This window comes from Nematostella vectensis, chromosome 1, assembly GCF_932526225.1.
Source record: "Nematostella vectensis chromosome 1, jaNemVect1.1, whole genome shotgun sequence".
Classification (NCBI taxonomy): domain Eukaryota; kingdom Metazoa; phylum Cnidaria; class Anthozoa; order Actiniaria; family Edwardsiidae; genus Nematostella; species Nematostella vectensis.
Window position 1 is genome coordinate 16,752,686 of NC_064034.1, and position 27,452 is coordinate 16,780,137.

Here is a 27,452-nt window from a genome sequence, read left to right on the forward strand (position 1 = left end):
CTAGTCCAGTGCAGATCACCAAGAGTCCAGTGTACATCACCACTAGTCCAGTACACATCACCACTAGTCCAGTGTACATCACCACTAGTCCAGTGTACATCACCACTAGTGCAGTGTACATCACCACTAGTCCAGTGTACATCACCACTAGTCCAATGTATATCACAACTAGTCCAATGTACATCACCACTAGTCCAGTGCACATCACCACTAGTCCAGTGGACATCACCTCTAGTCCAGTGCACATCATCACTAGTCCAGTGCACATCACCACTAGTCCAATATACATCACCACTAGTCTAGTGTACATCACCACTTGTCCAGAGTGCGTCACCACTAGTCCAGTGTACATCACCACTTGTCCAGAGTACATCACCACTAGTCCAGTGTACATCACCACTAGTCCAGTGTACATCACCACTAGTCCAGAGTACTTCACCACTAGTCCAGTGTACATCACCACTAGTCCAGTGTACATCACCACTAGTCCAGTGTACATCACCACTAGTCCAGAGTACATCACCACTAGTCCAGAGTATATCACCACTAGTCCAGTGGACATCACCACTAGTCCACTACACATCACCACTAGTCCAGTGGACATCACCACTAGTCCAATATACATCACCACTAGTCCAGTGGACATCACCACTAGTCCAGTGTACATCACCACTAGTCCAGTGGACATCACCACTAGTCCAATGTACATCACCACTAGTCCAATGTACATCACCACTAGTCCAGTGTACATCACCACTAGTCCAGTGTACATCACCACTAGTCCAATGTACATCACCACTAGTCCAGTGTACATCACCACTATTCTAGTGCATATCACTGGATATAACCACATCAGGATAGTGGTTGGGCTCCTGCTTGTGAAGCTATTAGGCCAGGTTTTTAAATTAGGTAATGTCTGCTTGGTGAAAAAGTGTGATAACTTGAAAGGGCCTGCAATTGATGTCAGTTTAAACGAAAAACAAAGTTACAGGTAGGTATCTGCATCTAGCTCACAATGTTATTTTATTTTTTTTTTCTAATTTTAATGTTCCTTTCTGTTGAGTGTAGTTTTTCAGATCCCCCCCCCCTTCCCCCATCTCAACCTGGTCCTGTCTAATGTTGATTCAAATGTTTTCAGAATCCTGACCACTTTGTTCCATCAAAACCAGTTTTAACTGGTATTAAAATACTTTTTTCCTTTCAGTTTTCTATCCACTTTCCTTTTCCCATCTTGATCTATATCAAATCAGAATTATTTCATCAACAAACAAAGTTCAAGATTAGCAACTTAAATACCATCTTTATTGAAAGCGTCGCATCCATTTAATACATTCTATATTGATCCATATGGAATTTCACTCATTTCCCACAAGTGCACCATTAAAAAAAAATCAGGAGAAGCAATACACTTGAAGTGCAGTAGGTGCTTTTAGATTGCAAACTGTCCATCAAATGAGCTTTCCACAGATCCGGCTCACACTTCAAGACTACATGTCAGACTAGTACAATAAAAACACGTCCCTGAGAGGCTAATCAAGGAGCTGTATGAGGGGAGGGTGTAGTTTAGACAGCCTGTTGGGCTGCAAGGCGCTTCCTCTTCAAGCTCTCAGGCTCCTCTGGTGGTGGTGGGCGTGGGAGTCTGAAGAACACCTTCACTGAGTCATAGATGAACCACTGCAGGGCAGTGAGGGTTCCAATCATGACAATACGGGGTCCAAGTCCCTTCCACAGCCCCTTCATTCCAAGGTCTCTTGCTGCTTGGATAGGCGTGCTGCCTACGTCATTGTTAAGCTTGGAGACCACAGTGTCAGCAGGGTGAGACACAATAGCACAGAAGACACCAGCTGTACATGAAAAAGAATAATCAATAATCATCCAACATTTTATGGAAATAAAAGTCTGATTTCTCATTTGATGGGAGTGGAAGGGTACTGGTGGCAGCTGATGGGAGTGGAAGGGAACTGGTGGCAGCTGATGGGAGTGGAAGGGTACTGGTGGCAGCTGATGGGAGTGGAAGGGTACTGGTGGCAGCTGATGGGAGTGGAAGGGTATTGGTGGCAGCTGATGGGAGTGGAAGAGTACTGGTGGCAGCTGATGGGAGTGGAAGGGTACTGGTGGCAGCTGAAGGGAGTGGAAGGGTACTGGTGGCAGCTGATGGCAGTGGAAGGGAACTGGTGGCAGCTGATGGGAGTGGAAGGGTACTGGTGGCAGCTGATGGGAGTGGAAGAGTACTGGTGGCAGCTGATGGGAGTGGAAGGGTACTGGTGGCAGCTGATGGGAGTGGAAGGGTACTGGTGGCAGCTGAAGGGAGTGGAAGGTACTGGTGGCAGCTGATGAGAGTGGAAGGTACTGGTGGCAGCTGATGGGAGTGGAAGGGCACTGGTGGCAGCTGATGGGAGTGGAAGGGTACTAGTGGCAGCTGATAGGAAAGGGAGGGTACTTACCAATATAACCTGCAGCAAAGGTGACCACTAGCTGCTCAGGCTTAGTGCACTCGCTCCTACAGAAAAGAAAGGCAGTTATAAGTTAATAGGATTTGGGCATTTCTCTGCAACACACCATGACAACCAAAAAGCTCGAGGTAAGGCAGTAAAAAAAAACATTAGTTTACTGACCTTGGTTTAGGGACAACATATTTGTAGAGTGCCTCAACTGTCCTCTCGAAGCATGCAAACTTCATCATGGTGTAAGGGATCTGTCTCATCCACAGTGGGGGGAGACCCTTGTAGAATCTACATAACGAAAGAGAGAGAAACTTAAAGAAGAATTTAAATACCAAGTACTAAAAGGAACGTTATAAACGTTATTGCTGTGTTTCTTGAAAAAAAAAAAAGCCTTCTATACTGTACCTCAGTGAAAAATTTTGGCAAAATTATATATGTTCTAATGATATGCCTTAAAGCCTGCAACACATTTTTGTTTTTCTTCTGGTGTTGCTCATCATGCTAAGGATCCAGTTAATTAACAAAACATTTTTCAATATGTGATCACAAGTTTCCACCATCTTGTTATGACAGAGTCATGTTTCTAATGTTAACTAACATGTCACCTACCCCCTGATTCCTTCCTCTTTCATGAGCTTGGGGACGCCCTCGCGTAGGGTTCCAGCCCAGCCAGGCTGTGTTTGAATACGGACCTTTACTGCCTCCATTGGAGCAAGAGCAATATCAGCAAAGAACTCAGCACTTGCTGAGGCTGCCAGGTACAGAGATGTCCTATACAGATATGAGTATTCCTATAACAAGATGCACAACAACATGTGAGATAAAGAACATGGATAACTGTACTGTTACAATATTTATATATATATATATATACTGTAGTTAAAGGCGCATTGTCACCAGTTTACTTCCGGAGGTCCAACGGAAACCTCAACCGTTAAAATACAAAAGAATCTATTAAAATCCGACATATTAAACAGGCCATCCGCTCTAAATTATCAATCACATCCTCGAAAGAAACTTCCAATAGACACACTGCTTAAAATATTTTGAAATATTTTTCACGTTTTCCGTAAAAAATCATCGGATTTTGTTATGTAATCGACCGGAAGTAAACTGGTGACAATGCGGCTTTAACACTCCCGCAAAATAAAGAGTGACTCAATGAATCTTTTTCCTTCGGGTAATCCAAGAAAGAAACTGTGATACTTCCAATCAAATTTAATAAATAAGTTATTAAATTTCAATCATGGGTGATTATTTGGGAGTTCTCATGTATTTTCAGATGTAACTGATGTATGATAAACATTGACATTTGACCATTTGAGAGAAATAAACAGTTGTTTTGGACTAATGTATACACACCTCTCCTAGCATGTTTCCATACATGATCTTGAATACTTCATAGAAGCCAAACTTGCCCAAACCTTGCATAGAGTAGCCAATGAAGGTGGGTGCCCATCCCCTAGCCAAGCCTCTAACTCCATCCTCTTTTAATGTTATCTTAAAACCATTCACCATACTTCCATACTTCTTAGGATCAACCTGCAAAAGCAATGGCCATAATTATCTATCATACACAGTGAAATTTTGCTAAAATATACACATTGCAATTGAAAACTTTCTATAAAAATTAATGATCTCCTTGTGGTACACAGAAGATTTAGATCCTACGAGCAGGAAGTCATTGTAGGACTATTCAAAATATCCCTATACAAGTACCCTGATAAATGCATTGCCTTCTTATTAAATACAATGTAAAAAATGTTACTGCACAATAATTAGTCTGAAAGTTTTCTTCACTTACTATACAGTAGGCAGGGCAGAACATTTGGTGCATAAATCTCTTATGATTTCATTTATGTCATACATGTTATGTTACCTGAATTCTGCATTTGACAAGATCAAGTGGAACCACTGCTGTGTGAGTGAGCCCACAACTGAGAATTCCTCCAAAACCACACAGGGCATAGTACTTGGCGCTACCAAACTCACAGCTATGTTGCTCACCTGTAATCACCAGCAACTTTGGTCAAAACAGGATAATCTTACAAAACCACTTGTAAAGTAAGTACGCTACAGAGAACTCTAAAGAATGTAGCCTACGTGTAGCCGATGACTCGCGAAATCCTCTCATAGCGTCTACGCAACGCCGGCGATAATCGTGTCCCGTGACGTCACGGCTTTCACAGGAAAACCTATAATAGTCTCTGATTGGCCACTGACTTAGTAACTTTCTCTTGGATATTTTGATTGGCCCAGATATCAGAAGTTGAAATTATAGGTTCCTGTGAGTTTATCTAGCGGTTCAAATATGGAGAAAAACATGACGACTCTCCCACCTAATCGTGATAAATCTGTCCTAAGTTCAGCCTTAGACATGTGTCAACGTTATTTGGGATAGAGAAACCACACAAAGAACAAGAGAAGGCTTTCTTTGCTTTTCTGAACGATGATGTCGATGTCTTTCTACAGAAAGTCTTTCATTTACCAAGCAATTTCGTTATATTAGTTATTTTCCAAAGTTCTATCCAAAATGGCTAGGTTTTTACCAAATTTTTCATTTTAAGCTGCAGATCACGGCAACTCCTGAATTATGCGCTTGTGTTGTGTACACAGAAATCTAAATGCTCGAGTTCACATCGAACGCTGAAAGTCGAGGAGCGCTTGCTATCAACGAGATACCATTCGTAATCTTTCTCAATTATCCTCTTACAAAGAATGCAGGTAAACATTAGCAGAATTAAAACGAAGGAATGTGCACTTGGAAAGTAGCAGCATTTGGAGGCGATATTGGAATGTTTGTTTTGCAGGACGAAACCTGAACGTGTTTCGCTTGCTGAATAAGAGAAAAGCCATGCATAGATGTCAAAATTCATTTATTCAAATGTATTACAATGGCGTCCTGGAACACGATTATCGCCGGCGTTGTGTAGACGCTACGAGAGGATTTCGCGAGTCAGCGGCTTCACGTAGGCTATAAAGCATGTAATCTTTATCTTTTCTTCTCTCTTCTACTTCTACTTCTACTTTATTACTTTTCAACACTTTCGTATCAAGAAAAGATGACAAAATATATATAAATCTAAATATATAAATCTAAATATAAATTAATAATAAATAGGTAAAAACTAGTAAATCTAGTAAAAACTTTTATCAGTCTTTGCTAGGGTATATTTCTCTTTTATTAACAAATGTTTCATTAGATTTCTTAAATATTCACTTTCTTATTAGATGTTTGTCATAATAAACTCTGAAAATTTTTACTATTTTCAGCGGTTTTTCCCATAAAATTACGCAATTTGCAACATAAAACGCCGGTAAACGGAACTGGACCAAATACGAATCTCGTAACTTTTGAAATACCTAATAAAACATCTCTAATAAATCTTAACCTTAACCCTCTTAACCCCGTGAAACATTTTAAGTAGAGAAATAAGAAGTGGCTATTATTGAATCCTTAATTATCCGGTAAAGAATTTTCCCGGCGCGCAATGACCATGCTTTACCAAACCGGCATTTTCCCAAAAAGATTTAAACAGATCTGCTAGTCACAAAACAGAAACTCTCAGATCTTATGGCACAAAGACTTTCAAGGTAGATTTCTGTCTTAGAAGCATACTTGGATTTAAGCACAGGTAGAGAACAGTCTTTTTAAATCAGTACCGGCAAGTTCCCAAAATTTTCATGTGACTTACCAGCGGCCGAAGCCATTAGACGACTGGAATTCCGATGTGACCTGACATCGCTGGGGCATTTTGCGACAGATAATGGATCACCTAACGTGCTGTTTTTTGCTGTTTCAAAATATCTGGAAAACATGTCCGTTGATCGTTATTTGGACAGATTAATTTGCAGTTTTAGGAGAAGACTTCGCTTGAGCTTTCAAGCTCCTTTCGCTTGATACACGAGAAAAGAACGCACGCTAGGGATTATGGGAGAGACGTAAACAGACGTAACGAGGTAATACGCATCCTGCCACAATAGCATCCGCTGACCAAAAAGTGCTAACTGATTATTTGATGAAAAGAAAATATTTATTCAAGACCTAAAAATTTTTTAAAACATCTCTTGTCTCGAAATATATCTCAATAGTTTACTGGCGAAAAGCATACTTTCCTTTTCGTTAAAAGTTGTTTCCCTCCCCCCACCCCTCCAATCCCAGCACCCTTACTGTTTGTTTACAAATGAAGAACTCTAGCCTGATGTGCGTGCCACTGTTCGCAAAGCCATGGAGTGCGACACAGAATTTCAATATATCGCAAGGAACCAGTGGACGGTTCTTATAGCTGTTATTGTCGTTGTATTTTGGAGCTATATCTACTTCGCTTGGCCGTCTGATCTCCCTTTGCCAGGACCTAAACCATGGCCTTTCCCGATCAGTGCGATCATTTATTCCAGAGCGGTGAAGCGTCTTGGTGGAACGCATGGGCTTCAGTTTGAGTATTTTAAGAAGTATGGAAGAGTTTATAAGATGTACAGCTCTGGAAGAATACCAACTATTTGTGTGATGGAGCCGGAAATGATCAAACAAATAATGGTTAAGGATTTCATGAAGTTTCGAAATCGCGGTCTACCACTAACGCTCCCCCCTCCGTTGGATTCAGAGATGTTCTTGGCGAAGTACCCGAAGTGGAAGAGAGTTAGGAAAGTGATAGCACCAGCCTTTAGCGGCTCGAAGCTCAAAGGGACAGTTGGACTGATCGAGGGAGCAGCAGAGAGAATGAATGCTAAGTTAGAGTCCTACTCACAAACTGGTAAAATGTTTGTGTGCGACACCTCACGCACCCGTAGAAGTCACGCTTTTTTGCTCATCGTCTATCACATCTTCTTGAAAACAAGTTTAGGAAGCCCTGAGCGTACGCATGTTTATTGTTTAACGGGCAAAAAATTCAAATGGTTTTTTTTAGTCAGAGATTAGTGCTGCCATAGTTTTTCAACAAAAATTTGTTAAAGACATACGGACGTTCGCACGTTTTTTTATTTGACGGGCTAAAATTCAAATGTTTTTTTTTGACTCAGGGAATAGGGGCTGCCGAAGTTTTTCACATAAATGTGTAAAGACATAAGAAAGAAACGAGTTCATGGAGATATTACGTGTTCTCCTCTCAAAGTGATTGAAATATACGAAATACAGCAAGTCTATCATAAGCATTCTATTTGCATCAGGGAGGGTTTATGTCTGATAGGCAATTATCTAAACATTCCCCTAGCCTACTACCAGGCCAGAACTTCCCCTTTCCCCACTCTTTTCCTAAATTATACCTGATGGGGGGTGGTTGTAACATGCCACCCCCCTAGTATTAAAAGTCCATTACCAAATGCAAAGCACCACTAAGAGGAAGTTTTGTTTAACAATTTACAGGTGAGAGTGTTGAGATGACCGACCTCTTCAGCCTTTGCATTCTGGATGTCATCCTGTCCTCAGCTTTTGGCGTCGACACAAGTGATTTTCAGACAAGCTCAGATCACACACTCCTCAACAAAGCTAAAGTCATTTTCAATCGACCATTCCTTATCGCTATAATTGGTGTTCTTCCGTTCGCAAATTTCCTCTCAAGGTTTGTGGATGTTGTTGGGAATGCTGGGTTCTTCATGGATCTCGGCTGGTAAGTCCTTAGTAGGACATGTATCTTATGCAGGGGCGGATCTAGGGGTGGGCCCCCCCCTATTTTCAGATATTTGGCTTAAAATTAACAAGTTATATAAGGAATACACAGAAGAACATTTAATCCGACCCCCCTTTCTTGAAACCCTTCTTTTGGCTCTCCCTTTTTGCAGCTCCTTGATCCACCTCTGATATGCACTATTAACAGAGATGTGTTTATTGCTAGCAGAGCACCCGATACAGAAGACTTAGGAAAATATTTGGGGGCAAAGCCACACCCCCTACTGATCAATTCCTTATAATTAAAAAAAAAAATTGGGGCCACACCCCCTAGTGCCTCACCCCCTGCTACAGTCTTGAGTTAGGTCAGGCACATCCCTTGTTTGTTATTGAGAAATCAGGAAAAATAAGGAGAATTTACAGTTTTGGGCTTCTTTACTTGTACACTTATAAATGGGTTCCCTTTTTTCAACAGGAATATTATCCAGCAGAGAGAACGACAGAAAAGCTCTGATCGTTATGATGTTGTACAAATCATGATTGAGGCAAACCAAACAGTAATTGATGGTGAAAGTAAACTGAATGAGAACGAAATGAGAGCCACTTGCTTGAGTTTCCTGGCTGCAGGCTATGAGACCACTGCCACCACCCTTATCAATGCCAGCTACTTCCTGGCCACCAATAACCACGTCCAGGAAAAGCTTGCTGAGGAGATTAAATCAGCTCTGGAGAAAGATGGAAATATGTCAACTTATGACTTTGTTCACTCTATTGATTACCTGGACTGGGTGATAAAAGAAGTTCTGCGCCTCTGTCCGCCAGGTAATGCAAAATTTGATCATATTTGCTCCATATATAATAATTAAATTAATATTAGATTATTAATGTAGTCAACATTTGGTTTATTTTAAAACTTGCACTTATAATGAGAAAGGGACTATATTCCCTCATATTTGACAGACTTTTCAACATTTGTCTGTGATTCACATCCTTTCAATAAATTTCCTTTTTTCAGCCCCCCACTATGCTTGAGGCTTTATCTACCTCTTTATCCAATATACTCTCTACCAGATGTATTTAATTATTAACCATGGCATACTGAACTTTGCCCCCCCCCCCCCCCCAGCAGCAGGGTCAGGATTTTTAACAGGAGGGGGCCCAAAAGGCCCTTTCATTTTTTGATTTATTTATTTATTAGAAATATTTAAGCAGGCCACCCAATTCATCATAGCAGGTTTATATAAAATAATGTCTCATACATTTACTGTATACATTTAAATGTCTCAAACATTAACTGTATTTTTGGCTGCTGGAAGGGGGTGCCGGGCCCCCTGGGCCACCCCCACCTGGCTACGCCCCTGCCCCTCCCATGCATATCTGGTGTGTTATAAACAACCAACCAACCGCTGCATTTCAACGCTAATTTCCAGGTCATCGTCACTTGAGAGAATGCGAGGAGGAGTGTGTTATCAATGGCGTGACGTTTTCCAAGGGCGTGTACGTGCAAATTCCCACGTACTCGATCCACCACGACCCTGACGTATGGCCGGATCCCTTCACCTTCGACCCTGAGCGCTTTTCACCGGAGCAAGAGAGTACCAGACACCCGTTCACATACCTTCCATTCGGGGCAGGACCTCGCCAATGCGTCGGGATGCGTTTTGCCAACATGGTTATGAAGATTACACTCGTGCAGATCCTGGCGGCGGGGTACAGGTTTAGGGTGTCTGAGAAGACCACGCCCCTTGTCCTGAGATCCTTTGTCCAGTTAAAACCTTTGGCGCCGATTTACCTGAAGTTTGAAAAAGTTGAATAGGCAGGTCATCTATGATGTTACATGCTATCGTGTGTGCTGGCTGAAGGATCTACATATCAACCGACCAACATTTCAGCCATACAGGGAGTTCCCAAGATACTAATCAAAGTAGAGGAACGAATTTTTGGGACAACCTTTTAAACCGTCAGTAGCCTGAAAGCAGGTCCAGATTACCAAGCTGTCCTCATTACCGTTGTCTTTGATATAGGATGCTAACTTTGTGTTTTTTTTAAATAACGTCATGTAATATAAATATGATTTTTATTCTTATTTTTAGATCAACTTAGGGACAATTAATAATATTGATAACCAGTTATTAACAATTTAAAAATGATTTAACTTAAGCGATGAAAGGATGGTAAAAAATGTTTTGTCCAAAGTTGTCCCAAGCTCTTACTAAAGATAAACTGAAATAAACACGAAAATTGTAAACTCTCCCAAAAAGTTGTTTAGTGCGAATGATACGTATCATTTACATCATCCTATGCTTTCGTAAGAAGTATAGAAGACCGATAAGAGGCATTCGATGGTCTATCAATTAGAACCATTGATCACCTTCATTTGATAGCACAAAAAAGAGAAGAATCTACGTAGACAACCATCTTATTTCCAGCGCAACCTGCAGTTATCCTAAGTCCGAAAAACGTAATTTTGACTGTTATCCTGAAGTTTTCCTGATTTACGCATTAACAGGTAGGCCAGTCTAGTTCCCAGCACAGGCTTTGCTACTGTATGTTTAGACATGTATTGTTTGCACGTGCTAAGGGAGCAGAATGATTCGAACCGCGCGCGCCGGGTATTCGATGGTGTAGAGAGCAGTGGAGGAGACCCGTCTTTCTCCCACATGGCACTGACTTTTAACGGCTTCAATCAACGAACCCTGGCTATACTAGAAAACAATGTTGAGGCTAAATGATCACGTTTCCATGATGTTTTCTCGCTAATGGAGAGCACTAAAATGATTTCGAGCGATTGGCAGATGGCTTGCCTTTTCACACAGGTCCCACTCTAACAGTCCCCCTTAAAAGGCACAAGACAAATGGCTTATTGTCGTCATGTCGTCCAAAAAATCTTGAAAGGGTCATTTGGCCGGCAGCTTATCTTATGTGATGCGCTCTAGACAAAGATAACCCCTCCCCTAGGGCAAAGGGCTCATCATAAACCGTTGCTGTGTTGTTTGTTTATGTGTGATGTGTTAAATTCCCCTCTTTTGTGTGAAGAATGGCGGAGGACCCTAAAGATGACTACCTCAAGAAGAAGCTTCACATCAAAGACCGGTTTATCAAGGTAACATAGAGGAGGGTGAGAGGGGGCTAAAGTGCAGGGGAAGCGGAGCTATGGTATGGATATTGATGTGGTTGTATGGGCGGTTGGTTGCGTTTTGAAAATCCGGGAGTAAATTCGTAACTGCTCAATTCGCCGAGCAGATGTCGGAGAGTTCAACTGTCCGACATCTGCTCGGCGAATTTAAGCAGTTATTTTGACCAAGAAAATGCACTATGTATGGTGGAACAAACGTGGGAAAGAGATAGCTGTGGACGAGATAAAAAGCAGTCAGTGACGGATGGAGGCGTTTCTTGGCACGATTCGATGTGAGAACAATACTTTGAATTTGCAGCGAGGAAACAAGAAAAGAACGACAGGTTCAACTCTTTTTCGGAAACCATATCAGTGGACGTGAACGAGCGAGTTACTTATAGACATAAAAAATAAATCAGAAATGCTGTGGAAAATTGATGATGTAAAGGAAGAGATGGAAGCAAAAAAAACTTGTAGTCCATATTTATAATCTCTATTTTATTTCTATTTGATCTCTATTTAATTCTTATTTAATTGCTATTGATATTCTGTTTCATTTCTGTTTAACTTTTATTTGATCGCTATTTAATTTTTATTTAATCTCCAGTTAATGTTTATTTAATCTCTATTTAATTTCTATTTAATCGCCATTAATTTCTATTTAATCTCAATTTAATGTCTATTTAATTTCTATTAATTTCTATTTCAATGCGTCAAAAAGTCAAAAGAAAGAAAACAAAATGGATAACGATTTTTTGTGATATTTGGATAAGTCGAGGGATAAGAAAGGGATAAGTTGAGATAGTCAGGTGGTGGTTCTCTGTATTGAGAACCGAAATATTATTAGAAAACGCGCCATTTATAGACAAAACAGCGGCATTAGCAGCCAACAGCTATAGGCTATTACGTGCGGCATTAGTAGCCAACAGCTATAGGCTATTACGTGCGGCATTGTCGCCTGTTTACTTCCGGAGGGGCGACGGAAACCTCAACCGACCAGAGACAAAAAAAAATATAGTGAAATACGTGCTGTTTAACAAGCCACCCGCTCTAAATTTTCAGTCTAATCCTCGAAGAAACTTCCAATAGACACACTGCTTTTTACAGTTTTGATATAATTAATTGCGTTCCCTATTAAAAATCATCGACCGGTCGACAGGATGTAAACTGGTGACAATGCGACTTTAATGTGATTGATTCTCAGAGACTGGAGTGCGAGAACCGTCAGTTAGAAATTGACAAAACGTCACTCGAACGAAGGCTTCAGCATTTAGAACAGCAACTTTACATCATGCTGAACGGGCCCCAGCATCGCTTGGCCACAGACCCCCAGCATCGCCAAGTCACAGGCCCCCAGCATCGTCAAGCCACAGGCACCAGTATGAGGCTCATTGACATTAGCCCCGCCGCTTACACCTTCGCTGTCTCAGAGGTAAAATAATAACATGTGATACAAGTTATAAAATCAGTTTTTGAACTATACGAGTCTAGAATTAATATTCCTTTGTCTGTTTGTCTTGTAGCAAAACAGCTCCTTTCTTCCAGAGACCGAAAATCTAGTGACTGCGTTTGACAATGGGCAATTGTTTAATGAAAATCTAGAATCTACGTTGGAGGTAAATTCTACATTTTTTTTATTTGTACTTATGTTACACTTGATCAACATGGCGCGCCTTTTATTCATGTTGCTCTATGCTGCTTTATATATCAATGTGGTCCTGACATGCGCGTTAGGGCCCCTCACTACTACCCACAACTCTTTTCGAAGCGCGCGTAAAACCGAGGTCAGGCGTCAAAATTGTGAACAAGATGGCAAACTTCGTGTTTGTCCTCGGTTTCACGTGCGCGCCGCAAAGAGCTGTGGGAAAGCTACGATATTCCATATGATTCATGTTTTATTTTTCTTAAATGATTCAATTTTATACGCTTTCTATTTACTCTAATGCAACATGACGTAACTATTGTTCATTCTCTAGATCTCTTACCTAAAGGCGCGTCTCAAAAGTTCAGAGGCCGCAAGAGCAGTAGCAGAGAGGTAAAGCCACAATGTTCTTTAAAATAGATATAAATATTCAACAGTACTTGAGCTTCATACACTACCTCAATATTCATGATCAGGCGCGTACCCAGGATTGGCTAAGAGGGGTGCGCAGAGACAGGTATCGTAATAAGAAATTACCCGCTTTTTTGTCGTTAATGGGGAGGAGGGGGGCTGTGCGCGCGCACCTTGCGCACCCCCATGTGTACGCGCCTGAGAGGGACAGTGCTGAAAAACGACTAGTTCCAGCACCACGCGGCTAAACCAGCCTTTTTCTTTTGAAATGGCGGCGTTTTACCGGCGAACTGTCACATTTCGACGAATGCTAAGAAAACTAGACCAAACCTAAGGCTATAATTTTCTTTATGACTCCCTTATTATCACACAAATCTGTCATCTTTTGTACAGTATGGTTTTAATGCTGTACAGTTAGTCAAAACAGCGATTGAAGTCAGCCTTTCGTACCTTTACTCGAACGATTCAACACTACGATTGTGTTTGTTTTCGCCAGAGCACGCGCATGCGCATACGTTATTCAGCACTGTCCCTGAGAGGTATGACAAAACCAATCTTCAAACTCTATACGCCGTAAGACCATCAACTATTTTTTGTGTGTGCATAGGAAGTGTGAGATCCTTGAAGAGAAGTTGCGCAGTTCAGGAGGCTTTCTGAATAAGACTGGGAGTACATTCCAGTCCAATGCTGATCAGATGAGAGTAAGCACAAATGAGGTAACATGACTTGTAGCAGATGAGAGTAAGCACAAATGAGGTAACATGACTTGTAGCTCTCTTAAGTTCCTACTGCGCTTACATCCACACCCAAAAAAGCTTTTATTCTAGCATACAAAAAATTTAGTCAAGTTCCAACAGAATATCGAGCCTAGTTTTCATCAATAGGCGTAAAAAATATTGTACCAAGAAAGGTTGAAAGCATGCTGCTTTGGTTTTGGATATCTTTTTAGAAGGAATTTTGTCAGTAGGCAAGTAGTAGTAGTAGTAGTAGTAGTGTAGTGTTTCAATTAAAAAAATAATCTTCATTGAAAGCTGTTAAAACTAAATTTCAATTCTCAAAAAGCAGTTTTTCTTAATGATGTAAGCAATGTCAGCAATTTTATTTCTATAGCAAAGCTATTCCCTAAAGCTATGTAAAACTATGAAAATTATTTTGGTGCATTATTCTTGGCGGTGGACTGCTCAAAGTTCAAATGAATTCTCCCTTAAATTAATTGATTCCTTATATAACAGCACACTCTCTCGTTTTTATTCTTTCAAAAGTGTCAGCTAGATCGCTATGCCACGGCTGCAAAGCCTGTCGGTATTGCCATGCCGCTGTGCCGTCCTCAAACTGCAGTCACGTGCTCACGTGGCAGTCAGGGACCTGGGGCCGAATGCGTTCGCCACACTGATAGGCCGTTAGAAGAGCGTTTGGACGGTCTTCTGAGTGTAAGTTTACGAAAGCATTCATACATACGCTCATGTGACTACGAAACAACGAAAAGGATATCCAACCAGATGACAGGGAATCATCGTCTCTCGCCTCTGTTCTATGAAAGAGCTTATTCCTATCCATGCGCGTGGCGCGTACACAGGGGGTGCGCAGGGTGAGCCCACTCGACTACCATCTTAAAGCCGCATTGTCACCAGTTTACTTCCGGTCTATTACGTAAAAATATCCGATGATTTTAAACGGAAAACGCGAAAAATATTTCAAAATATAGAAAGCAGTGTGTCTATTGGAAGTTTCTTTGAGGATGTGATCGATAATTTAGAGCGGATGGCCTGTTAAATATATCGGATTCTAATAGATTTTTTTTAACGGTCGGACCTCTGGAAGTAAACTGGTGACAATGCGGCTTTAAACGGCCGCTCTCATCCAGTGGCGAGAGTGGTAGAGTGATGCTTAGCCAGTCACAATTTGGGACCACCTCGTTTTCTCCACACACACACAAACAAAGGTTGGTAAACCAAGTACTCAGTCGACTGAAACTTTTAATTTTTATTTCTAATTTTATATTTATTTTAACTTTGTATCTCTTATAATATTCTCTTTGGCCTGAGCTTTTCAATTAACGATGAAAAACTTGCTGAGATTGTCTTACCTCCCCAGCTGATTGTTGGTCTTGACGACAAAATATCCGGCCTTACAAGGAGACTGGACCAAGCCTCTCTTGACGTCAGACGAGACGAGTGAAGGACGTTCTGCCGGTGGTGGTGGTGGAAAGCGCGGAGAAACTATTAGAAACATTTACTTTTGGCGACTGGATATATAATTCACCAGTTAGATGTGTACAAAAACCTGCCAATATAACTTGTCCTTGAATAAAGAGATTTTTACTGTGAAGTATCATATATTAAATACGCTAAGGGAAAAGTGATAACAGCCCCAGATTCAATCCCAACCCTAACCACACTATCTACTATATTCTTATCCGAAAGAGAACAATACACCAAAAACTGGTATTCGACCTTGCCAAATTTTCGTCTTTTATAAGATATCTTCAGGGCAGACGAAAATTTGGCAGAGTCGAATTCCAGTTTTTGGTGTTCTTCTGGTTCAGGAACAAGACTTATCCGAAAGAGGGTACCTCATTTGGTATCAAAGACGGAAAGGGAAGCTCTAATTCAAACAGTTTTCTACTTTCAAATGCGCCATTTTGAAGTCTAACATAGAAACTCAAAATGTATTTTATTTATTTTTCGCAGCCGAAAGCACCACTCCGAAATGCTATTGATTTTCCTCGCGTTTAAATTGAAACAAAATTACTATTAAGGCCACACATTATCTTTGTGCGCGGCGATAAAGCAAATATTCCTTATTATTAACGATTTTCCTGGCCATCTTTGGTACTGCTGTGAAGTAAAACCCCTTAAGGGTGTACTGACATTAGTGTTGCTCAGTAACGACGTTGCTACGCTGGTGGCGTTGAGCGCGCGCGTAAACATAACAGGGTATTCGTCATTCACAAGCTTTCTTGAAATAAAAGAAACAAAAATATGCACTCTAATTTCACAAAAATGGACTTTAAGTTGAAATCAACCTTACCTTATTTCCTATGTTTGTAAAAACAAACAAACATTTAGCGAATATTTTTAAGGCAATGTTTTTAAAGCCCGAGTTTTCAATTTCCACTATATCTGCGCGCGCTGCAAACACAGGTTGCAGACGCTCGCGCACGCATTGAAAAGTAACGCGCGCTACGAATTTATAAAATACTATTTCAGTTTTGATCATGATATGACGGATATCGTTCCTTAGAAGTGTAAATACCACGAAACACTATTGGAATTTGTTTTTAAACTTCATTTCAATTTCATTATCAGATCATCTGAGATATCAGCGTGTTTGAGCAGGCCGTCTGTGCATGCGCGGGTTTTGTTTTACTTCCGGTTCTGCCTTTTCTAAAGAAAAGTTTTTATTGTCGCCAAATTATTTCAAAACGCAAAATTTTTTTTATTATTTCTTATTGTTGAAATCTCCTTAATATAGCCAAGCATGGATTTAGCGTTAATCTAACAGAAACGGAAATTATTTCAAATAATCTGGATTTCAGGATCTTTGAAAAATCGTAAAAAATTAATTCCTAAATCATTTCTAAAACGCATGCTTGGCTTAATGCGCCCATCTCTCAAGATTCATAAAACGTATTCAATAATTATTTTCGAGCAAGTTTACTTGAAATATTTGCTTTTTTCTGTATCTATGACGTCACACGATGACGTAACGGGATAACATAATCAAAAAAGTCAGCACACTTTTGGTGGTCAACTTAGCAAATATCAGACCCTCATTACTTTCTACAAGGATTCTATGCTATATCTAATTTTCCTTAGCAACAGATGTCAGTACACCCTTAAGGTAATTCCCTTGAAATAGTTCTACAACCCAGAATTTTTTAAAACTTGGCAGAAACAATATTGAAGTTAAGGGCTTTCAAAAAATGTAATGAAAAATGGGGGTACCGACCTCTTTTTCACAACAGAGGGGAGTAGAGTTACCGCGTTTTTACTGATCGCGCAAGGAAAAATCCCAACTCTTAGTTTTCAAAACGAGTGCCTATAGTCTTTAGAAAATTAAGTTCTGTTTGTTGAGCTGCCAAAATCCGATCTCCTAAACAATAACCCGTAGTAGCTAATGTTCAAAACAAATCACATTTTAAGAGATCGCACTAAAAGACATTGTTTTCGCCACTATTCATACGGTAAAAAGCGCCATTTTGAAGTATTTTTACGGCTTTTACGAGAAATAACAAAAATTCTACAACCCAACTTTTTTTCTTCTTTCAGTATATCATTTTTCAGTATATATTTAACTATTTGAGCAAATAAAAAATGGGGGTAACCGACTTCGTTTTTCTGTCTAAGCGATTTTAAACAACGCGCGCCTTTTGCTGTGTTTTCTTGTACAACTGTGGCGCGCGCGCTCACTTAATACCGGAAAATTCAAACAAACAGCGCGTGCCACTATGCGCAGATGGGGTGCGCAGTGCAATTCAAGGGAATTACCTTGAAAAAACGTCTAATTTCCTAAAAATGTGTTTTGCACGGGGTTTCTGTGGTGGCTCATATTTGGTCAGCGGGTTTTGTGATTGCACTATTACTTCACTACTACTTTATTTCGACAAGAAGACAAGTTGTTTTGTAGTAGTTTTTGAAAAGACAACTCTTACACAAAAATGCCTCTTCCAGCGGCGCTCCAGGCACGATTGATGAAGAGAGGGATTGTTCCTAAAGGTACAGTTCGTGTAGCCAGGATCTACAATGATTGTTTCCTTGTAGCCGACGTCATGAGTATAGATACTTTTTTAGTGTGATCAGTGCTACACAAGTCAGATCGTCAACGAGCTCTGGAGTTTTTCAGCGTTTACTATAACCACCATATATTAACTCTGCTACAAGACAGTTTTTTATGCAATTACTTACGGGGTATCCGTCATCAACCATCGTCGATAAAATAGCTAAATAATTGTAGTACTCCTTTCTATGTTTAAGTATAGTACTTAAGGTTTATACCCAAAACAACAGCATGAGACAAACGATTCTTTTGAAAGACAAAGCACATGCATTGGAAATTCAGCACAAGTTAAACAAAGCTGTATAAATGCATGAAGTCGTACACCATACCCCTGTGATTGGTTCATTTTGATCCGCAAACAAGTCAAGCTCGAAGGCATTTTCACTGTAAATATGCAGTAGATAACACAGTAAAACAGCTAAAGAAAAGCAAAGTTTTCTAGAAACTTATTGTTACAATATTATTCATTTTAATAACTTTTATAGGTGAATCAAGTAAAGAAGAAAAGACAGATTCTTCTGGCCAGTGTAAAGGATGCCCTAATACTACCAATCCATATCATGAGTGCTCTGAGTACTGCCATAAGAGATACGGGCGTGGTGCTGTTGACCATACTCAAGCACCACACATCAAGGTACAATAAAACCTTACTTACAGTACCAAGGTTATAATACTTGAAAAAAGGTTGTAGTTTTTTTAACACATTCTCTAAAGGCACTACTCAACTACTGCTGACGAAGCATCTTAGCAAGATCTGATATATGATCTGACCTAGATTTTTTGTTATGAACATAAGCATACAAGATATCCAAGTACAACTTTGCATGACCTTGTGTTATCAGACATTGTCTGATATTGTTAACTACAAAACAGATGGTTCCCTCTGAAATGACAAGATCTTCCGTAAATTTATGTGTCTTTCTAGATTTACTGATTTACCATGGAATCAATCTTTATAATCTTGCATCTTCCTACAAATGATTATCCAGGGAAAAATTTATATAATTTTCTGGCGTTTTCTCATATTTTTGCACTGTGCTGTATCACCTATTAGCATGCAAGAATCGTACAGTAGTTTTAATTGACAAAAACATCATAACTTAGTGGATAACAAATAATAAATCACTTTCTTTGACTTTACCAGGACTATAGTCACGTTCCGCTTCCTCCAAACTGGTATTTTATTCCAGATCCTGCAGGGTAAGATGCTTTCATTTAAAGGAATCAACACCCTAACCATGATATTGAATAAAAGGCATTTGGCAAATTCTGGTGACCAAAGTACACTATGTAATCTTGTGCACTTGAATGTTAAAACACCCTTAAAAGTTAAAAGTTTAAGTGTAATTCATGTTTTAAGTAAGTTAGCCATTGAGTTAGTTGGTCAACTTCAAGATGTAACTAGAAGAATTCAATCATGTGCCGTGGCGCATCAAGGTGTTTGTATGCCATTCTGATTGGCTGAATATTTATCAGACATCAGCACTGTCAAAGTTGAAAAATGTAAATTATTCTGGTCTTTTAAACTACTTTTTGAGCTTACGAAAGCAACAACTACAATTCATTCTAGTTTCAGGATTTAGAACATATCATTTTTGTTTCAAACAATTAATATTGGCTATAAAAACGATAAAATGATAAGTATTGTAATGATACATAACATATATTATGATGTGGTGCCATTGTGCTTCTAGAGGTTTTGATGTTTAATAATAAAAATCTATATTTTATAGGGGACGGCACTATTATTGGAACACAAGTACAAATCAGGTCTCATGGCTGCACCCTATGGGTAGGTTATACATGTGTTGCTAAAAACAATGGATAGAAGAGAGGAATTTTATTGACCTCTTAGAATGTTAACTATTTTCACTTCAATAGGGGACTTGAACTCAGAGATCATTTGGGGGGCAAATTCAAACCAAAATAAACACAGAATTGACTGTGCCCATGTCACCAAAGAAAAATTTTAAAAATGTTCAAATAAAATTAAACCCTTTCTGAAAAAAATCTGGCTTTATTCCAAAGTGCTAAAGAAATAGCTTTCTGTTCTTGTTATTTTGCCTCTAAGAGCCTAAGCGCATGTGAGTTTGCCACCATAAAGAATGTCATGTGATATCTTAGCAGGGCTTCTGGAATTACGCTGAAAAAAACTCAAAATTACGCGGGATTCTTTGCTAAATTACATGCAAAATCAATCATTACGCGCTAAATTACGCTGGATTTGGCAATACATTTTTCTTTAAAAATCCAAATTTTGCAGGATTCTTTACTGAATTACGCGCTAAATTACACGAAATATCAATTGTTACGCCCAAACTACATTTTGTACCGAAGGAAAGCAGGAAATAACATGAAAAGGTTAATTTTTTGCGTGAAAATATCTTAGGCAAGTTTTCATTGGCTCCTAGCCACCAGCCAATTAAAAAAGGCATTTTATTATTAGTCCTAGGTCTTCGCGGTTTAGCAAAGAATGCCTGTAGTCATTTTATTTGTTTTCGAAATTCATTTCGAAATATCGCACTCTTACGAAGAATATCTCTCTTTTTTACGAGAAATAGAGGTAAGAACACTAAAGGAACACATCAGCTGTGGAATTGTTATGTTTTGTCTTTCAAAATTTAGCCAAATAAAGCGGGATTACGCGGAAATTTGTGGATTACGTGGAAAAAGCCAAATAACGCGCTTCCGCACAAGTGCGTAATTCCAGAAGCCCTGTCTTAGTGCAAGTCCCCTTTAGTCAGTGGTTTACACTGGTTTTAACAGAGGACAATTTAATAATGCACCCTTCCATTTTTCAATTTCTGCTTGCAGCAACATTATATTATACTATAACTATATTGTAAAGGAACTTACTGGAAGTAAATACCCTTAAAAATGAGCAAGGAGTTTTAGTAAAATAAAATTGACAGTGGTTTGTGTGATTTGTTTTGCTATAGATCCAGCTGCAGAGATCACGCTACCTGCATCAGTACTCAACAAAACCAACAGTAAGGATACTGATAAATATGTACTTAATTTGTCTTCTGCTTGCATGTGTTTCTGTTCAAGCTGGGAGAAGTCAAATATTTCTTTATTTCTGTGTGGATTTTTAAAGCATTATTTTGAATCAATAAAATGCTTTTCTTTTCCAGATGATATCGCACCAAACAGAGAGATTCCGACCCCTTTATCAAGCCAAGACTCCGGTGGACTCAGCATAGGAAGACATCCAAGCCTAATGAAGGTCTGTGAATCTTTTTTAAAGTTTCCATGGCCTGGGCAATAGATTCCTTGTAACAGATGTCCAATATCTAATTTGCATATAAAAAGGACAGTGTTTTAGCCTTTGGTAATTCCAATTCCTTGTTTTTGTCACTTGAACTTGTGTTTCCTTGCAAATTGACCTCTCTCCCCCATTGATACACCCATAGCCCAAGCAGTTTCCCTAAATTTAACCTTTCTTTGCCACCTCAGGGAAGTCAGAAAAGACAAGAAGCCGCTGTCAAACGAAAACTAAGTGATCGAGGTGAGGTTGAGATTTGGGGGGAGGCGAAAGGTAAAATTATCTTGCCTTTTTAGACATTTGCCATATGTATCTAGGCAATGTGGGATTTTGAACCCTCCCCTAAGAGAAGGTTGACTTATACTATTTGTGTGTTTACCATATGTCATGCCAGATATACTGGGCAGGTACATTAGATAGTTATGTGTGATGTGACAATATTGAATAGTAATTTGTTAGCCCTATGGATTGATTCAAATTGCTCTCTTATCTTTGTACTGTTACTTTATTATAAACAATGGTGTTATCTCTTTCTGAAGGAAATCTAAGCTCTGGAGTTTTTTTTAGCCAATACTGTGGGTGCATTCATACAATCACTTACACATACTGCATTGCTACTTTGATTTTTATCACCAATAGAACAAAAACTAGAAAGCAAACGTGGTAAATCAGATGCTGTGGACCCCATGGATCCGTCTTCTTACTCAGATGCCCCAAGGTATTTCTAAATGGCATATGTAACCAGATACTGAAGATAACGCTTTGTGGTTATCAAGGCATTTCTGTTTACAGGGTTGACGGAAATCAAATGCTAATGTTTGGAAACAATTTTTTATTTGATGTTGCTTCCATAGACAATTGGAGTATGATGTTTACATGATGTTGTTTCCAGTGGTGACTGGTGATAAATGTTTACTTGTTGTTCTTTCCATGAGTGACAAGAGGTTGATGTCTGTGTGTGGTAGTTTCCAGTGGTGACTGGTGAAAATTGTTTACTTGTTGTTCTTTCCATGAATTACAAGAGGTTGATGTTTGTGTGTGGTCGTTTCCAGTGGTGACGGGTGACAAATGTTTACTTGTTGCTCATTTCGTGTGTGACAAGAGGTTGATGTTTGTGTGTGGTTGTTTCCAAGGGTGACTGTTGACAATTCTTTACCTTTTGCTCTTTCCATGAGTGACAAGAGGTTGATGTTTGTGTGTGTTCGTTTCCAGGGGTGACTGGAGTTCTGGCCTGCACCAAAAGGGTGACGCAAAGACAGGAGTTGATGTGACCGCAAATGGGCCGTTGTTCCAGCAGCGGCCGTACCCCAGCCCTGGGGCAATCCTACGTGCAAACAAACAGATGCAAGCAGCAGAATAGACCTCCAAACAAATGTTAAAGATAGGAGAATCTAGTTCATTGTGTAAGACTTGGATACTTGAGCTCAGAACTCTCTGTAGGGCTGAGGTCAAAACGTACTTAGTAGCATGACACAAGCACATATAGGACTAGAAACAAGGCGCGATACAGAATGTTTGACAAGGTCTTTTAGATAAAGATAGCCAATAATTTTTATTAAGATGGGATTGAGATCAATGAAAAGCAGCCGAATGCGGACAGCGAAGTTTGCTAGTTCCTCTTCGCCGAAGGAGGGCGGGGAATTTCGAAAATGGCATTCATATCTGGTTTATAAGGCTACCAATCTGAGTTTCTCGTGGCTTAAATGAGTCCAGATTTCACGTAGGAATGCATACCTATGTTAGTTACATAAGCTGTTGGTATTTTAAGTTTGGTGGATCGTGCATACCGACGATTTGCGGTATTCTTGCTAAAGAAATTAGAAATATGGAAGTATTTTTTAAATTCAAGTCTCAGAACAATGTGATGTATATTTGCTAATGTTGCTGGTAATATATTGACGTTTACCATACTGGAAAGCTAATTGCAGTTAAATTTTAAATTACAACTTTTTTTGCCGCTAAGCTCCGCAAACAGCTCCAAAAATGCTGGAACCGCTACCTCCAGTTGAAAACAAGACAAAGGAAATGTTGACAAAGTATCTAACAGCTCCTCCCAACATGGTGTGCAAATACTTTTTAGCAAAATTGTAAGAAAAGCAGACTGAAAACAGAACCCCAACCCCCCCCCTCCTATTTCAAGTCCAACACTACCAGTTAAGCTAAGCTACCGCTGACCCAAGACGGTATGCCTTGAAGTTTCCAACAATGCACTGCGGTGCCTTTTCTTTCTAGCGACGGCACTGCTACAGTCTGTTGCTTACAACAGTTTTGCTTGTAATTTGCTTAAAAATAACAGCTTTTTCACATCTGGAGAGTGCCTTAGGACATCATAAAGTCTATTTGGGCATAATTAATGCTGTGCTTATGGATGTTTGCACGCTGAGGTTGATTCAATGGGATAATTCCTTGTCTGGGCTTCACCAAGTGAGAAAGGAATTTTCTAGTGAATGGCCTTGTACTCTCCAATGTAGGCCATCTTTGCTACCCAACCTTATTTAAAAATTGTTTTCAGGTTTATTCTTGGTTCCTTGGACCTGGAAATGTTTTGTTTGGCTTCGGGGCAAAAAAACTGTAATGATTATGGGGGAGGAGATTGCCCGCCTGTCTGTCAAGGTGTTTCCAAGACTCCCATGATGCAGTGCAGGCATGCAAAATAGACTAAACATGGTGACTCGCATGGTTCTAGCATTGATTATTGTGACTGATTGCTGTAAAATGGGACCTGACGGAGCGCAATAAAGGTATCTATTTGTGACTTGATCTGTGATCTGTGTATTCGTAGTTCCTTCGGAATTTTGTGTCTTTTTTGGTAAGAAATGTTTCTAAGTTTAAGCATTTGTTAATGAATTGGTCAGAAATCAAAGGTTGATATTTTGACAAAAGAGTCAATTCTATTACATTGCTTGGATGCGCTTTTGAAGTTCGTCTATGCCTTAAAGGAATCTATGGGTATCCGGGTCTGGTGATGTTTAGTTTGCATTTCTGACGTTTTGGAGTTGGGCCTATATTTTACAGGCGTCTCAGGGCGTTATGGAAATGATAGACTTAAATATCGTGGGTGGCTTTATAAGGGTGGGGGGGGGGGGGGGTGCCTTGGCTAGTCGATTGTCATTCAACAAAAGTTTATCCAACGGCGCGAATCAAACATGACACCTCAAACTTTTGGACATCAGCCACACGTTTACTACACTTGTTACACAGATACAGACAATTTTTACACTTTACACATAGATTAAAATGACATTTTCACTGACGTGACAGCTACAGTACGTTACGTGACATGGCTAATGCCCAACATATGTACCAATCACTTAGATCACTTAGATCAATATAAAGTGTCACAAACGCCGACTTGTCAAGTAACTGCAAATATGTTTTGCCTTTTTTTTTGGGGGGGGGGGGGGCGGTAAAAGTCATGATTGGCAAAAAAAGGCACGTGCATATGTTATCCCAATTGCCACCCATGACTTATGGGTATAACTGATTTAAACAAATTATTAGAATAATGTCTACTTGATAATGTCTATTCCTAATTACAAATTCCTATTTTTTTCTTGCCCCCTCCACTGAAGGGAGATTTCGTTCACTGAGGCGCACCACACTTGTCCACAGTCCTTCTCCTCTTTGTCTTCTCTTCATTAATTTTTTTACTGCATCTGCGCTTGCGTGACGTCATTTCCTGTACAGAAGTGCTATTCAATGGCCACGGGGCGACAGAATGGGGGAAGACTGCGGCGAGTTCGGCAGACATGTTCATATACGTGCAAGTGTAAGGGCTGAACCACACCTGGTATTATAAACCAAACAAATTTCAGTTTTACATCGTAACAGCTTGGCTTTCTTCAGCTGTACCTATTATCAGGCATTTTCACACTTTAATGTGGTGGTAAATATAAAGACAGCGAGTCCTACCTGAGCGGGCCCAGTGGGGCTTTGATAGACGGGGGGCGTGGTGAAAGGAGGAACAATCCCCTCTTCAATGACCTCGATATACTCAACGCAACTCGCGTTGCTGGAGGAATCACCATTCTCAACAGCACTCGTCACCTCCCCGACATGAGACAATATCTCCTGCATGGTGCTGGGGTCAGGAAGTGGGGCCTCCTCTTGTGCAGCGTCAGAGACTTGTTGGCTGCCAACAGGCACTGTCCTCCCCCCTGCCGCGGTACTGACTTCGTCTGCAAGAGCAAGTAGCTCCCGCATGCTACGTGGGTCAGGAAGGGGGTTATCGTCTGGTTCAGCTTTGGAGACTTGTTGGCTGTTAACAGGCTCTGCCGTGGTGCTGACCTCGTCTGCAGGAGCAAGTAGCTCTTCCAATGTGCTGCAATCAGCCAGGGAGAACTTGTATTTATTGTTAGGACGGGTGGCCGTGTTCTCCACCTCTCTTGCTAGAGTCGATAGATCATTTGTTTCGCGGGCGATAAGGGAGTCACTGGCGGGACTTTTGACTTCGTCCATCAGAGCCAACAGCTCCTCGATTGCATTAGGATCAGGGAGGGGCAGCTCATCTGTTGTCACACTGGGCACAGTTTTCTCATCATCGGCCTCAAGCAGATCTGTTAGCCAGGCTGGGCACTCACCGAAGTCATAAAAAGATTGCTGTGATGGGCTCGTAGCCTCAACCACGCCCTGGCTTACAGTTGGAACAAGCTCATCTTCGTTAGAGGTGACTTTCCCCCCCTCTGCGTCAGGGGGTGAGTCTGTCAGGGAGGTATCGATCACTGTCTCGTTTGAGGAGCGCGGGGGAAGGTCTTTCACGTCCACCAAATACTCATGGATGCTCCAAACCTCGCGGTGACCGCCTGTGCTACTGTGACCGGACGTGTCGTGTGAGGGCGTAGTGTATATGTCAGCGGCTTCGTACAGAAGTTGCTGCATCTCCTGGAGCACCTCATCATCGTGTGACTGTAAATAGTTCAGGAAATTCTAAGTACTCATCGTTTAGTCTTACGATCAAGAGGTCAAGACTGAAACTTTTATATTTAATGTTAGAAGATACCATCGCTCATTTTGTATGGGAAGTGTAAAACGTTTGCTTTTTCTCTATATTGTAGATGGTTTTATAAAATGCGGCACGCATATTTTATTGTGACGTATCCCTGCTAGTAAATCTGTGGCTAGATCCCATTCCCTCTCACATCTCCTCATCACCCCTCCCAAACCACCTACCTGGTCCTGACTGGTCGCGTAAGCTCTTGTTGCCGAGGCAACGGTGGTTTGATTGACAACGCCGTTTAGTTGAACTTTAGGAACACACGGGATGGTACCCCTGGCCAGAGGAACCCCGCTGATAGGCGCCTGCATGATATACTGCCCAGCGTGTGGCCCCATTGTCACATGGCAAGGACCCCGATCTAAGCGCTGTTGTTGTACCAGCACGGGGTGGGGTGGGGCAACTCCGTACGGGCCGCCATACATATAAGGGGTCCCCCCAGGGGATGATTGTGCTGGGGTGACATGAGATAGGGGTAGGTATTCTGGGCGGCGTCTGCGCCGACTTTGCAAGGGGTTCGGGGGCTGTTGTAAAGTTGATATAGGCCGGAGCGCATACTCGTAGTCGCTCCATGACAACAAGTCCCTCACCCTCCCCTGGTTAGTAGCGATGCCATCTCGCGTCATCTGAATTGAACATTGTGGTGGAGGATCAGTTAACAGAAAAAAAAACGTTAGTCATAGTGAAAACTCTTAACAGGGGATACAATTTATATTAGGCATTTGATAAGTCAGCAAAACAGGCAGTGATATTCGGGGGATTAACTAATAAAGAGCGGCCTGAATATTTCAGTTGTAGCCTTTAACGACCTGCATATTACATTTCTTACTAACACAATGCCAGCTGTTGGGGACCGGAAGCAAGCTTTCCTAGTCTACATTTGTTTTTGTTTAAGGGTTTTTTCGCTGAAAAATATCTAAAAGGATAAAAAAACATGAAATAAGGAAGCATTCGTTGCTGTACCATGGATACTAGAGTATATTTCACTCCTTATCCTCACTAAACGAATACCGAGTAGGTTCGTCTGATATGCCGTTTACCGTTCCTTGGTAGTCCCAGATGTATCATTATAGGGATGCATTCCTTTTTTTTCTATTCGATTTGAACTTTCTGAGTTGACCAACTATTGTCTGGATTCCTATGAATCAAAAGGCATACAACGAGCCTCCCTTCCCGAAACACGTTAAATGGCATATTT

The 27,452-nt window shown here is 40.6% G+C and overlaps 5 protein-coding genes across 5 annotated transcripts; 3 read left to right on the top strand and 2 right to left on the bottom strand.

Moving 5' to 3' along the window:
* Positions 1 to 1,280: 1,280 nt before the first annotated feature.
* On the bottom strand, positions 1,281 to 6,386 carry LOC5502736 (phosphate carrier protein, mitochondrial). The gene is made up of 7 exons (XM_001623856.3): positions 6,140 to 6,386; positions 4,324 to 4,451; positions 3,807 to 3,986; positions 3,054 to 3,235; positions 2,616 to 2,732; positions 2,445 to 2,500; positions 1,281 to 1,844 (listed from the first exon to the last, which is right to left on the bottom strand). The coding sequence occupies exons 1-7, from the start codon at positions 6,261 to 6,263 to the stop codon at positions 1,564 to 1,566; spliced, it is 1,068 nt and encodes a 355-aa protein (XP_001623906.1). The 5' UTR covers positions 6,264 to 6,386; the 3' UTR covers positions 1,281 to 1,563.
* A 96-nt stretch (positions 6,387 to 6,482) lies between these two features.
* Positions 6,483 to 10,309, top strand: LOC5502743 (cytochrome P450 3A2). The gene is made up of 4 exons (XM_032371052.2): positions 6,483 to 7,198; positions 7,807 to 8,050; positions 8,525 to 8,871; positions 9,480 to 10,309. The coding sequence occupies exons 1-4, from the start codon at positions 6,673 to 6,675 to the stop codon at positions 9,863 to 9,865; spliced, it is 1,503 nt and encodes a 500-aa protein (XP_032226943.2). The 5' UTR covers positions 6,483 to 6,672; the 3' UTR covers positions 9,866 to 10,309.
* Positions 10,310 to 10,429: 120 nt separating this feature from the next.
* LOC116610249 lies at positions 10,430 to 15,545 on the top strand. Its single transcript, XM_048724924.1, has 8 exons — positions 10,430 to 10,558; positions 11,086 to 11,152; positions 12,369 to 12,596; positions 12,688 to 12,780; positions 13,141 to 13,199; positions 13,825 to 13,933; positions 14,480 to 14,647; positions 15,312 to 15,545. The coding sequence occupies exons 2-8, from the start codon at positions 11,087 to 11,089 to the stop codon at positions 15,393 to 15,395; spliced, it is 807 nt and encodes a 268-aa protein (XP_048580881.1). The 5' UTR covers positions 10,430 to 10,558; position 11,086; the 3' UTR covers positions 15,396 to 15,545.
* A 2,253-nt stretch (positions 15,546 to 17,798) lies between these two features.
* On the top strand, positions 17,799 to 23,171 carry LOC5502738 (polyglutamine-binding protein 1). Its single transcript, XM_048730819.1, has 9 exons — positions 17,799 to 17,935; positions 18,482 to 18,630; positions 19,141 to 19,196; positions 19,730 to 19,788; positions 20,936 to 20,986; positions 21,131 to 21,222; positions 21,453 to 21,504; positions 21,901 to 21,979; positions 22,474 to 23,171. Exons 1-9 carry the CDS (start codon positions 17,878 to 17,880, stop codon positions 22,619 to 22,621), a joined length of 744 nt encoding a protein of 247 aa, XP_048586776.1. The 5' UTR covers positions 17,799 to 17,877; the 3' UTR covers positions 22,622 to 23,171.
* A 1,564-nt stretch (positions 23,172 to 24,735) lies between these two features.
* Positions 24,736 to 27,106, bottom strand: LOC116610252. Its single transcript, XM_032371057.2, has 3 exons — positions 26,431 to 27,106; positions 25,174 to 26,166; positions 24,736 to 25,048 (listed from the first exon to the last, which is right to left on the bottom strand). Exons 1-3 carry the CDS (start codon positions 26,878 to 26,880, stop codon positions 24,845 to 24,847), a joined length of 1,647 nt encoding a protein of 548 aa, XP_032226948.2. The 5' UTR covers positions 26,881 to 27,106; the 3' UTR covers positions 24,736 to 24,844.
* Positions 27,107 to 27,452: the final 346 nt, after the last annotated feature.